The 13,498-nt window shown below is 42.8% G+C and overlaps 1 protein-coding gene across 3 annotated transcripts in view; it reads right to left on the bottom strand.

Annotated features, from left to right (window-relative positions):
* Epg5 (ectopic P-granules autophagy protein 5 homolog) overlaps positions 1–13,498 on the bottom strand; it is an 89,721-nt gene that overhangs the window by 47,104 nt on the left and 29,119 nt on the right. For all 3 annotated transcript variants that reach the window (XM_038329696.1, XM_038329697.1, XM_038329698.1), the window contains exons 14-24: positions 13,318–13,482; positions 12,030–12,149; positions 11,066–11,325; positions 9,915–10,055; positions 8,363–8,507; positions 7,958–8,155; positions 7,278–7,388; positions 6,429–6,548; positions 4,616–4,782; positions 3,113–3,334; positions 1,246–1,369 (exon numbers count right to left, since the gene is read on the bottom strand). In XM_038329696.1, coding sequence (XP_038185624.1) covers positions 1,246–1,369; positions 3,113–3,334; positions 4,616–4,782; positions 6,429–6,548; positions 7,278–7,388; positions 7,958–8,155; positions 8,363–8,507; positions 9,915–10,055; positions 11,066–11,325; positions 12,030–12,149; positions 13,318–13,482 — 1,773 coding nt within the window. The remainder of the gene's footprint in view (positions 1–1,245; positions 1,370–3,112; positions 3,335–4,615; positions 4,783–6,428; positions 6,549–7,277; positions 7,389–7,957; positions 8,156–8,362; positions 8,508–9,914; positions 10,056–11,065; positions 11,326–12,029; positions 12,150–13,317; positions 13,483–13,498) is intronic.

The raw sequence follows: 13,498 nt of genomic DNA, 5'->3' as shown, positions 1-13,498 counted from the left end.
GGATCTGATACCTTGTGACCTCGGAGGGCACCTGCACACACGGCACTCTTAAACTCACTCGGGCACAGACACACTCATAAATAATAAATAACTGTTTAAAAGCCTATTCCATTTACTCAACCATTGCCATAGTTATCTAAAGATTTCAGAACAAAACCTGAAGTCTTTGGGAAGGTGTGCGTGGCCCTAGCTGGCTCCATCCTAGCTGGCGTCTGTAGTTCTGCTTATGCTGCTCAGCTGCTACATCCTCACCACACCACTGTGGACAGGTTGTGGTTTGGCCTGGACTAGTCTTTCATCACTAAACAACCATGTCTTCTCTTCAAACATCACCAAGCTCCCACACGTCCTTCAGAGCTCACAAGTCACTACTTCAGGCTGGGTCTCACTGGGCTCACAGGGCCCCGCTGGCATTTCTCTCCCAGTCTTGATCACAGATGTGACCTCTGCACATTAGCTCTTCCTGCAGGCATGGACTCCTTCAGAATTCTCTTACTATCTTTGGCATTCAATTAATACTGGTGTAAGGAAGAGAAGAATAAAGGGAGGAAAGAAAGACAAATGTAGCTACTGTAGATGAAATTCTATATGCAGTGTAGAAATAGACAGGCTTAAGGAGCCAACTGAAAGTCCCCCACATCCAGTGCAGGGTCAGCAGCTGCCAGAATTCAGTCCCTAGATAAAAATATTCCCAAGAGAAGCCTTCTTTTCTACTTCAGCCTAGCTCCAGAAACCTGAAGAAAACTGAGACTACAAGTTGGGGCTGAAAAAGAATCACAGACAGTGGTGTGCGGCAGAAAGAAAACCTATTAGAACACACAGGAAGTAAAGTCAAGTGGCTCCAGAAGGACAAATCAAAACTAGACACTGACAAGGAAGCCTCTCCATCACCTCCCTGTGCTGACCTATGACCTAGGTCGTATCACCTAAAATGAATTCCTGTGCTTCCGAGGGTAGAGATGGCGGGACGTATTCAACAGGTCGCAACTCAAATAAGCGAGAACACAGTCAGACAAAGGCTTTGTTCTTCAGGTTACAGAAAAGCCTAGAACAAGCTTCAGGCCTTCAGGTGAGGCCAGGACAGAGCGGTCAAAGGGTTCGTATACATACTGACTAAACCCACCAGAATGACTGTGTGTGATCACCATTCTGAAACAGTAAGCAGTTTTACTACTGGGTGAATATTTACATTTAGTTCAATTTTCATTTAGAAATGAAAAAAAAAAGGTATTGTCATGGTTTTACCTGCTGATTCTGCATCACTTTTGCCAGCCTGTGAATATCATAATGCTTTGGTAAAGAAGGAATATAAGTATCTCCTTTTTGAAAATTTTCATCTTCTAGCCATAATATATATACATTGAAGAGCCTAAAAGATAAAAACACAATTACATAAAATGTAAAAAGATGTACAGTCAAATGTAGTTTCTTATATTTACTAAGAACTCTGGTACCACCATCCGAGAGTAAAGAAAGGCTTCCATGAAGAAATGAATCTAGATGAAGAAATTTCCATGAAGAAATTCTCCTAAGATGTCACAGTGGGACCCTCACATACCATTAAAACAAGATCCAATGGGGCTAGAAAGATGGTTCAGAGGTTAAGAGCACTGATTGCCCTTCCAGAGGTCCTGAGTTCAATTCCCAGCAACCACATGGTGGCTCACAACCATCTATAATGAGATCTGATACCCTCTTCCAGCCTGCAGGCATACATGGAGGCAGAACACCATATACACAACAAATAAATAAATTTAAAAACAAAACAAAACAAGATCCAACTTATGTAACAGGTCTGAAAGGAGCTCTGAGAGCCCTGCTTTGGATGAAGGAGTAAGTGGAGGATGTGCCTGGAGGAATGCTCATACCACATCCTAGGGTCTGAACTCAGCTTTGCTGTCCTGGTTGAGTCAGACAGAGCCAGTCTTAGTGCTTGGAAAATACCAAAAGCTAGTTTCTATCCGACTGCAAGAGCTTGCCCGCTTAAGAGCAATGGCTTCTCCTGTCTCAAGGAAATCATAAATAAACGTGTGGATCTGTGTATCTTGCTCTCATTAAAAAGGAATTAAAAAAAAAAAAAAACGAGGCTTACAAAAGTTTTGCCTTTATTTTTAAATATATTTTAACAGTTTGTTTATGTTTTGCTTTTTCAAAGAACAGAATCATCTATCAGCTAAAGCCAATGGAATCCAAGGCATTGTTTGAAAAACAGCATGGAAAAGTAGTTTGCAGACACAGATGACCAAAAGGCAGCCTGGGGTAGCTCTGACCAACAAAGCGGAAAACTACCTCCTTTATAAGCAGGATAGGGTACCAAGGACGAGAGCTACAGACAAGGATGGTGCATGCACAGATTTCTCTTCTAGCTCCTGACTCAGAAAAATGGATGCTTTCTAAAAACCCACAGAGGGAACTGAAGAGAGGGAGTACCAATGACCTAAAATGTTCCAAGAGAAAATCTCCTAGTAAAATTGGTTAAAAATAAAAGGGGAGGGTCCTTTAACCACTCGTAAGGGCTGAAAGCAAGTCCTGAGGGCCCCAGGGTCAAAGCAAGCCTGAGACCTGGGTTTCCTCACTCACCAAAGTGTTCTGTAATTGAGGACAATGCCAAAAAGCCATATTTATAAGGTCTTGCTCTAAGACAACCATTTGGACTAAATTAAATTTACAGGCAGAAACTACACTAACCAACCCTAGCTCACTCTGAAGTTCCAACTACTTAGGAACAGACGAATCTGTGCCCAGAATGGTAAGCCCCTGGACCCTATCAAGGATCCCAGCACTAAGAGACCCTGTATTAATCACTTCTTTCTTCTAACAGCTATTTAAAAGGTTCTGGGAGTTATATGCCTGCTATGATCAATTTGTTTTGGCTTGCCTCTATTTTCACATAAGAAAGAAAGGAGTACCAGCCCTCTGGGTTATTACTCAGACTCAAACACTCAACAAAGCTACATCCAAACTTCTCATATCTCTAGTTATGAATCAGTGTCAAAGCCACCTCCCAAATACAATCTAACAATTTAAGAGTAACATCTGAGCTCTGTATCAAAGCTAACCTCTCCAACATCGTCTGAGCCACAAATACCAGCAGATAGCTAAGCTACCTTACCTTACTAGCTCCCTGTGCAGTTCTGGAGAAGTCAGGTGAGCAGGGGCCCCAGCCTGCGGCTCTGCTGTCCCTTCACTGCCCTCTGCTGGAATACGGAGGGCCTTGCTTGCAGCATAGTGGAAGTCAGCCACCTCAGTCAGGCGTCTTTTCATGTCTTTCAACAAATTGATATGCGAGGGACTTTGAAAAAACCTTCTTCCAATACAACCATCTACGGGCAACCTTAAAGAATAAGGGGAGCTTAGAGCCTCTGAAAAGAAAATGCCTAAGCGGCTGAACACAGCAGTCAATCAGTGAGTTATCGTGCTATACCTCAAAAGCTATTTTGAGGATATAAAGAAAGGGTATACAGAGTTCCCCTGAGCTGAGTCCATTACCATGGTTCTAATTATCCATAGTCAACCATGGTACAAACAGAAAATTCCAGAAATAAGTAATATATGCTTAGTTTTACTTTTTATTCCATTTAGTGTGTGTGTGTGTGTGTGTGTGTGTGTGTGTGTGTGTGTATGTGTGTGTCTGTGTACGCGTGTGTGTGAGAGAGTACAGGTGGACACATTCCATATCATTAGTGTAAAAGCCAGGAGAGCTTTTAGGAGTTGGTCTTTCTGGGATCCAACTCAGGTTATCAGGTTTGCATGGCAGGCACTGTTACCCACTGAGCTATCTTGCCAGTCCTAGCAACTTTTATTACAGAATACTGTTATACTGAGTTTTCTTTAGCAACACATATAGTAAACTAGTATACTGTTGTAATTGTTTATCACATTAATAGTTATGCTGTTTATCTCTTGCTATGCCCAATTTATAAACTGAACTTTATCATAGGTATGTATGCAGAGTATGTAGAGTTTGGTACCAACTGAGGCTTCAAAGCTCTATGGGGCTTTGTGTCCCTAGAGATAAGGGAAAACTGCAGGAAAGTGGCCTTGAAAAGAACGAAACACTACAAATCAGGGCATCGGTCTCTGTTCATGAAGAACTCGAAACCTAACAGAAAAGAGAGGGAACCAAAAGTCTGTCTGTTTCTTTATGTTTCAAAGGAATGAAGGAAGGGGGTGGAAGGGAATTAGCTAGGGCTGGAGAGCAGTGCTTGATCCAGTAACAGTCTGGACAGGTCAGACTGCCTTGCTACTCAGCAGTGCTATGCAGCTTCCCCATGCACAGCCAAGGGCTACACTCATATCACTCCTCTTCATAAGGTCCCCACGCGGGCCTCAGGGAGGCCACATATGTAGCCTCAGCGTGAAGCATCTTCTCTCCCTATACACCTCCAGAGGTTTTCTGCTGAACCTTGCCCAGTCCCCAGGTACTGTCTTTGCCATGTTAGGAATAGATGAGGGTAAAGAGAAGTTGCCACAAGACACCCCAAACTCCATTAAGATCAAGTCTCTTCAGTATTGAGCACAGAAAGAGTCCCAGCTCTGACTCTAACACATCCGCTACAGCAGACCACCTCAGAAGTGGGTTGATAGGAACTTACTACAGTACTGGGTACCATACCCATATTGTGGTCCAGGGCGATGAAGATAGAGGAGGAAGAACTTCTGCCAAATGAGTGGAAGAAGAGGATGATCAGAAGGTGTGGCCAGAGCCTGGTGGGCCCAGCGATAAATCATCATCCTCTGCAGGGATGGGACGATGGGCAGCTTCAGCTGGGCCTGGGCTTTCTACAAGAGAACTGAGCTTTAGCAATCCCCGAACGGAACACAATCAAAACACTATGCTCTAAAGGTAAACATTCAGTTTTCACTTCCATAAGAAAAAGCTATTAAAACATTTTCCAAGCTCACTAGCTGACATTTTAACCTCTTTGGCAGCAAGACAAAGAAGATTATGTCAAAGACCCCAGAATCAGTATCTTCCTGAAGAGTCATCTAAACCACGGGGATAGAGCACAGGTGAGAGCATTTGCTCAGCGTGCTGGAGGCTCTGAGTTCAATCCCAGCACTGTAGAGAACTGAGGCACAGAAGCAGGAGGATCACAACTTCAAGGTCATCTTCAACTACATCATAAATTGAAGAACAGTCTGGGAATACCTGAGACCCTGTCTCAAACAAACCAAAAAAAAAAAATTCTAAAACTAACCTCATGTCCATTTCTGAAATTCCTTTGCATATAAAATATTATACTATCTTCCAGTCATGACATGGTTCTGGCATTCTTGAACCCACATCAGCTATAACAGGCACACAATTTACATAACATTGGGTTCAAGAGCACCCTGTCATCGAGGGAGGAGAGACTCAGAAGGTCCATCCCTCCCTATGGATGGGGGGGGGGAGGGAGAGAGAGAGAGAGAGAGAGAGAGAGAGAGAGAGAGAGAGAGAGAGAGAGCGAGAGAGAGAGAAAGCTGGGGGTTGTTTTTTTTCCTTCTTCTTCAGTTGAATTAACTCCTGCAAGGTACCCATGCTCCTGTAAGGTAATCCTAATTAAACTTATTGGATCACGGGAGAAGAAAGGACAGTAAAATGGAAAGGAATCAGCTGGGAAGCAGAAGGGATCCACAGAATAGAAGGAAGATAAGAATAAAGAAAGGAATATTACCGAAGTATAGTATAGGTACAGATGAGACATCCATTATGATCACTAGCTAGCAACTTTAATAAAATCTTAACTTCATAAAGCAAAGCAGTCAAATGACAGAGAACCAAAAATGAATCTGTCAAATTTTATCAATCTTGAAAGTCTATATTCTGTTTTGTTTTGTTTTTGTTTTCAAGACATGGTTCTCTTGTGTAACAACCCTGGCTGTCCTAGAACTTGCTCTGTAGACCAGGCTGGACTGGAACTCACAGAGATCCTCCTGCCTCTGCCTCTTGAGTGCTAGGGTTAAAGGAGTGGGCCACCACCACCCACTGAAAATCTAGATTTTAACAGGGCTTTTAGAGACTGAAGAATTCCTTGACAGACTCTGAAACCTGAAAGCAAAGCCTCCACTACAGTCCTATAGTAGAGCTCTAGTCCGAACCATGAGCCCAGGCTATTTCACATGCTGGTCACTGCAAATTTTCCAAAGAAACTCAGAGACTCAAAATCTCTGAAGCAGGCACCAGAATCTGACTTTTAACGAGGTTTAATGAGGAGTTTGGGGTATACTTGGGCACAAGAACAACCACTTCACGGCAACAGCAACCCCCTACATTCAGACTAAGATGGCAGTCCTCTGTGACAGGGTGGGGACTTGGAGAAGCCAACAGAGCCTTTGGTTCCACAGGATTTCAGATGCTGAATGGAGGGTTAACAGGCCGCATGAGTGGTTTGGCTGAGACTGTAAGCCACCTCCAGTAACTTAGATGCAGGACACTACTGTACCTTTAGAGCTTGGTCAGGGGTAAAAGCATTTATAACCAACTCCCCTTCAACAACTCTTCGGAGCTGAGAGTCCTCTTCAAAGATGGATTCCATGTTCAGCACGGTCCATGCAAACCAAACCTACAATACCAAGCAAAGAGGAAGAAAAGAATCCACTAATTCCAACTGATGAACATATCCTGTTTACAAGTTTAAATCTTTTTTAGGGTTGAAGGTATGGTTCAGTGTACAGCATTTGCTTAGCGTGTGCAGATCCCTCAATTTGATCTATAGCATTGAAAAACACACACATAAAGACATCAAGCAACAAATATTGAGCTTCTAAAGTTCCTATGTACTTAATAAGTGACTATGTTCTTGTCACATGTATACAATTAAACAAAGTAAGTAACTGAAAAATGCTAAATTCTTCTAGGGGTAAAATGATGAGGACTGCATTTGGGGGTGGAGTGTTCTAGAGCTAGGCAGGAAAGACAGCCCATCAGAGTCTCAGTGAGGCAGGAAAGCAGAAGTAGAAAGGAAGGCATGAGTCCCCAGGAGGGCAGGCTAACAGACTGCAGCATCTTCCTGGGGGCAGAGGGAGAGAACAGCTGTGACCTTCGCAGCCTGAGATGGGCAGTGATGGCGAAACTGCCGCGGCCCCTGCTGCGGCCATGGCCACACTGAGTGAGTGCTGCACACACGTTCAACTGCAGTCCCGTCTGAGCAAAGCCGTCCAAGGCACAGAGCTAGAATGAAGAATCACTCTGAAACCTGGGCCACATACCCCCAACACTTGATCTCCCTCCACTCAGCGCCCGGCCAGCCTCAGTAAGGTTGGTAACAGATGGCCCTCAGTAGACGGCATACCTGCGTGGACATGGACAAGCCCTCCACGAAAGAAGGCGTGATGTTGCCTGCCACGATCCAGCTCACCAGCGAAGAGAGCAGACTCCGGTCACAGTGGTAACCCAAAGCGTTCTACATGGGGGAAGAGGAGCAACAGAGAGTCTTTGAAGACCCTATCATTGACTCTTCCAAGGGTAGTAGCAGTTACCTCTACACTGAACATTCCAACAGGACACGGGTTTCATGGTGTTGCTGAACTCAGTTTCAAGTGTTTCATTCAGAATTTTGTCTCTATGTTCATCGGGGAAATTTGCCTATGATTTTCTTTCTTTATCATCTCCTTAACTGTTTTTGGTCTCAGAGTAACACTCCTTTTTATTTTTTGGAATAGTCTATAGGGCATTGCAATTAGTTCTTTAAAGGTCTGCTGCAGTAGTCCCAGCGTGCACCACAGGAACCTATAATGTCGTCCCTGCAGTAGTCCTGGAGCATTACAGAACCCCAGTGTACTCACTCCTCTATGCAGTCCCTGGGATACAGCCAGTGAACTATGGCCACCGAGATAAGACAACTTTAAAGTGTAATTTATAATAGAAAAAAAAAATGAGCTGCCATAGATTATTACCAGGAATTGTATATTAGGAGACCCTTTTAACAACTAATATCTAGCCAATGGCTGAAACATATTTTCTGGCAGTTACCTTGTGCTGTTGGTAGAGCAATTTCTGCACACAATCTTCCTGCATCAGGTGAAAAGCTGTTTTACACAAGTGGTCCATGAGGAAGAGAATGGGCTGTTCTCGGTACCACAGATGCTGGCTTATGAGAGCCTGGACCCAGAACTCTAACACAGCCACAGGACCTACTTCATTAGGCTGCATGCTCACACATATGTGTGCCTGTGAAGAAGTTCAGGTGATGTAGAAGATTAACAACCTCCCTCCCTCCCATTGTTAGAACACATACAAATGCTATCTACTTCACAAAAAGCCAACTCTAATGGCCTTCCTGCACCAAGAGATTGGAACACCCATATCATAAGAGCTAACACCACAAGTTCTGTGGGAGGAGGAGGAGCATATGAAGGGATTTGTTAGGGCCCTGACCTGGATCATGCTGTTAAGAAGCTTCACGTTGTCCCCGTGGCTGGTTCCTGTCAGATGCTGTGCCACCTTGTGGGTGACCTGCTGCGTGACCCCCTGAGGAACACCACTGTCCAAATGTAGGAAGAGGAGGAGGTTCGACATAAACCTGAAGAGAACAAAGGACCACACCCTTTGCCTTCCAACCAGGCAGAGTGCGAGTGGTCTTGTGTGGGCTCTGTGGTTAGCTTTGCTATTCTCTGCTGTTTTGAGACAGGGTCTCAAGGAGCCCAGCTAGCCTCTAACTTGTTATGCTGCTGAAACTGCCCTTGAACACCAGACCTCCCAAAATGCTGGAATTACAGACAGGCACCACCTGTCTGTAATTCCAGATTTGGGGCAATGGGTAGGTGGTGTTTAGGGAGGGAGCAAGAGCTGTAAGCACGCTAGACAAGTGCTCTACCACTGAGTTATATGGCCATATCACTTTTCTTTCTTTTTTTTAAAAAGCTGAGCCATTCTTTATGTACACAGTGTTCTGCCTGCATGTCTGCCTGCGAGCCAGAAGAGGGCACCAGATCTCATTACAGATGGTTGTGAGACGCCATGTGGTTGCTGGGAATTGAACTCAGGACCTCTGGAAGAGTAGTCAGTGATCTTAACCTCCAAGCCATCTCTCCAGGGCGCACACACACAAACACACACACACACACACACACACACACACACACACACACACACACACACACACACACACACCAGAGCTCTTTTCATTAACAGGAGATAATTACTTATGAAGAAACAGAAAAATGTTAATTGGTTCCATTTTCCACCATGTTATTTAGGGATTCTGATAAACCTCTCATAATAATAAAACTAGAATCATTAATCTAAACAATGTTCATTAACCATATTGTAAACAGGAGTGCAGAAGTTTTCTGTCTTTTAAAAAAAAATAAAAATAGCCAGGTGGTAGTAGTATAGACCTTTAACCCTGCAGAGGCAGGTGGATCTCTGTGAATTCAAGCCCAGCCTTGTCTACAGAGCGAGTTCCAGGAGAGGCTCCAAAGCTACAGAGACTCTGTTTTGAAAAACAAACAAATAAGTAAATAAAACAATCAAACAAAAAAACCACTATTAGGAGACAGAGGGGTGGCTCAGCAGTTAAGAGCATGTACTGCTCTTACAAAGGAGACAAGTACTGTTCCCAGCATCCACATCAGGTGTCTTACAGCCAGCTCCAAGGGATCTCTGACACCCTCTTCCAGCCTCTATTCCTCTGTATGCATGTGCCCATACTGCCACACAGACTCACAAAGTACATAAAATTAACAATAAAAATAAATCTTAAAAAAAGGACAGAATTTAAAAAGCAATAAAATGAGAAAAATACAAAATATAGTTCAAATGTACTGGAAAATAATATATGTACTTCTATAAACCGAGAAAAACAAAACAAAACATGACCAACCAATCAACCAATAAAATGAAATATCATTCCCTTTTAATTTACTCTAGAAACCAGAAAACATCATTTCTACTTGCTGGGATATTTCTGTCAGCAGAATATACTCACTGCTCATTCTTCAGAAGGTAATACTGGCAAGGGTAGAACATGGGTAGAATCTTATCCAAAACATGGACCACTGCTCTCAAGTGCCTTAATTGGACCAGCATTCCCAACAGAGGGATTCCTTCTGCACATAACTTCTCTATGCTACAGAGGAAGAAAAGGGGAAAGCAAGTACTCAATAGCTCATTCACAAGACCGTATCCCTCCAGTGAAATACAAGCCTACAGGACCCAGATTCTCTCAGTTCTCTAAAATTTTTATGACTAACCTACACACAGAATTACTGCAATCATAACTTAGAAATACAAAGAGTTCTTAAAAATCTCATCCATATTTTCATCTCATTAGATGAGTAATTTGAAAGCATTGTGCTCAAATTTACATGATATCCCAGGAACAAGATGAGAACCCACAGTTGGCCTGACTTAAGTGTCCCAGAAGCTACTGCAGCCAAGGGGAGATTGTAAAGCAAACTCAGTCTGTCAGTTTAAACTGCAATGTGTCAGATACACACACACATATATATATATATATATATATATATATATATATATATATATATATATAGAGAGAGAGAGAGAGAGAGAGAGAGAGAGAGAGAGAGAGAGAGAGCGCAGAAGTTATATGTAAAGTGCAGAAGTTTTCTGTCTTTTTTAAAAAAAATTGCCAGGTGGTAGTAGTATAGACCTTTAACCCAGCACTCGGGAGGCAGAAGCAGGTAGATCTCTGTGAATTCAAGCCCAGACTGGTCTACAGAGCGAGTTCTGTGTGTATATATATATATATATATATATATATATATATATATATATTTCCTTATCTCACCTCTTCCCTATCAGGTAGGTGCAACTACACTCATCCATTCTACCGGCATTTTAAATATATATTTGTGTACAAGTTCTGTAGGCACACAAAGAAAGATGAAAAGTCCCTACCTTCTACAAGGAAGTTTTAGATGTGTTAAAACTATGAATTTGTTTTGGCAAATAATCAGGAATGAATTTGGGCATTATTTCTTCTTTTATAACAAGGCTCATTATTTGACCCTAATTAACACCCTATGGGTTTAATGAAGGTCTCATGATCGGGATGTAAAAACATGAGTTTCTAGAACTCCTACCATCAGAGTACCCTGGAGGTTCAACATACAGTACCTGTGGCCAACAGTTGTCACAGCTAAGGCAAGATAGCAGCCAATGGGCATGCCTGATTTCACAGCCTTCAAGAGAGGATGAAACACAGATGACTCTGTCATGTCAGGTGCCGCGCTGGAGAAGGGAACAACCGGACAATTCTGCTGTGTTCTAAAATCATTTTTGTGTAATTTTAACCTCAAGATCAAATTCCAGGCCCACTGGTTAAATGAGGTCTCAGGAGTCTCTCCGTATCGAACAATACTGGCCAGATAGGAAACCTATGACAATCATTCATTTTAAACAATGTTAGTCATATACAAATTAAACAGCAACTTAATTTCCCACCTCTGCTGTGATCAACAGGGCCCTGAGAAGAGAAGGCACTGTTTTCTTCCCTTCAGCGGATCACAACTCCCCACTCCACCAACAAGCTTTATGGACCTAATCTCAGCTCAACACCACAGTGCTGGTGAACACATCCAACAAGTCAGAGTTAAGGGCTTTGCGGATAGCATTTACCAATTCAGTAGTTTTAAAAAGTAATATCAAGCCACCAACAATTCTATCAACCTGCAAAGGCTTAAAAAATGTCACTCACTTTTCCTGAGTTGTACATGTGAGCTCCAGCACCATCCAATAGCTCAATCCAAATTCTCAAAGACAAATGGTCACAAAGAGATTAATTCTGTCATGTGTGGTGGGACAGGTCTTTAATACCAGAATTTGGGAGGCAGAGCCAGACAGATCTTTCTGAGTTAGAAACCAGTCTGGTCTATATAATGAGTTTCAGGACAGCAGGGGCTACATAGTGAGACCCTATCTCAAAAATAAAGGACAACTTTTTAAGAAAAAAAAATCTTTAAAAACTATAAAAATTAAATTTAGTATCTTGAATTAGCATAAAGAGTTCTTTAAAAACATAAAAAAACATATAATTTCATCTTCCCAGGCAATTTTCAAGGAAGACTTATGTTGGCAGTACCTGTTTCATACTCTCGGAAATAAGCCCAGTGTAGGGCTTCTGTGACAGGTGCTTCTGATAAGCCTCCAGGACCAGCAAGGCTACTTCAGTGTGCAGAGCTTGATCCAGATGAAGTGTGCCCTTTGAAGCAAAGTTACAAATATACCATTCTGTATTTAATAAACAGTCCTTTAGAAAACAATAGCAAAGGCAGAACAACAAAACAGGACATTGGATCCAGAAGATAAATGTTTCAAAAACCATATCTCTCTAAAGTGAAACTATAAAATGACACCAGAGGAAGGACCCTCAACTCTAAAGAACAAGTACACTGCACCAAGGCATGCCTGAAACTGTCACCCCCAAGACCCCCACCCCATCCTAGATTATAGGTTAAGAACCTCACCACCTATCAAAGAAATGCTTATTATAACCACACAAGAAAATATTGAACACATCAAGTACATTCCTGTTTGCTGTTTCAGCATCGGTGAAAACACCACACTCAGAAGTATGGGTAAATACTGACTTATAGGCCGGGCGATGGTGGCACATGCCTTTAATCCCAGTACTCAGGGAGCAGAAGCAGGTGGATCTCTGTGAGTTCAAGGCCAGGCTGATCCACAAGAGCTAGTTCCAGGACAGGCTCCAAAGCTACAGAGAACCCGGTCTCGGAAAAAAAAAAAAATACTGCCTTACAAGCCTGGAGTTACCTATAATATTCCCAAATAGTCTGTGGCAAGTTTCAAAAGCTCCATTTCCTAGCCCTTTCACAGCTGCTGACCCATGGCTCTGACAAAGGAGGGAGGAGAAACATAGAGGGAGCTGGATGAAAACATCTGGGAAATGGAAGGCTATTCCAGTGTGCTCCATGGATCCACCAGTGTTCACCTGTCCAGTGCTCAGGTCACAGGCCTCCACTACCCTGCCCAGCTTTCACGTGGTTGCTGGAGACAAAACTTGGGTCCTCATGCCTGTGCAAGCTCTTTACCAACTGAATCAACTCCCCTCCAATGGGGTATTTTTTTAAATGTGAAATACCTTCATCAGAAGATGTTCACAACACAAAGCAGAGCTGAAGAAAGGGTAATTTGGGGAATGTAGCTCTGTGGTGGAGTACCTTCAGGCATGTTCAAAGTCCTAGGTTCAATTCCCAGAGGAAGAAAGGGAAGATGAGGAGAGCTTAAACTCTACACAGCTGAAAGGATCTGCAGGTCTAGCAAGTGGCACAAAGAGATGCTAATGCTTTAAGAAATGCTTTCCTGAAATTGATGCACGCAAAATCTCCTGTTTCTCAGGAAGGGTGTACCTGTTCAGCAAATCCCCAGTTCAGTCCTTCTAGGATCACACAGGCCAACTTGTTCTTGACAGCTGTCAGATTGTAATTCAATAGCCAATCCCGAATCACAGCTACCTCAGAGGCAGAAGGTTTCCAGAGATACAACGGCAATTCTTTAAACAAGTATAAAGAAACCTTTTTAAAAAAGAAA

Source organism: Arvicola amphibius, chromosome 5 (assembly GCF_903992535.2).
Source record: "Arvicola amphibius chromosome 5, mArvAmp1.2, whole genome shotgun sequence".
Lineage (NCBI taxonomy): Eukaryota > Metazoa > Chordata > Mammalia > Rodentia > Cricetidae > Arvicola > Arvicola amphibius.
The sequence above is the reverse complement of the archived record's forward strand: the minus strand, read 5'-3'. Positions and strand labels throughout refer to the sequence as shown.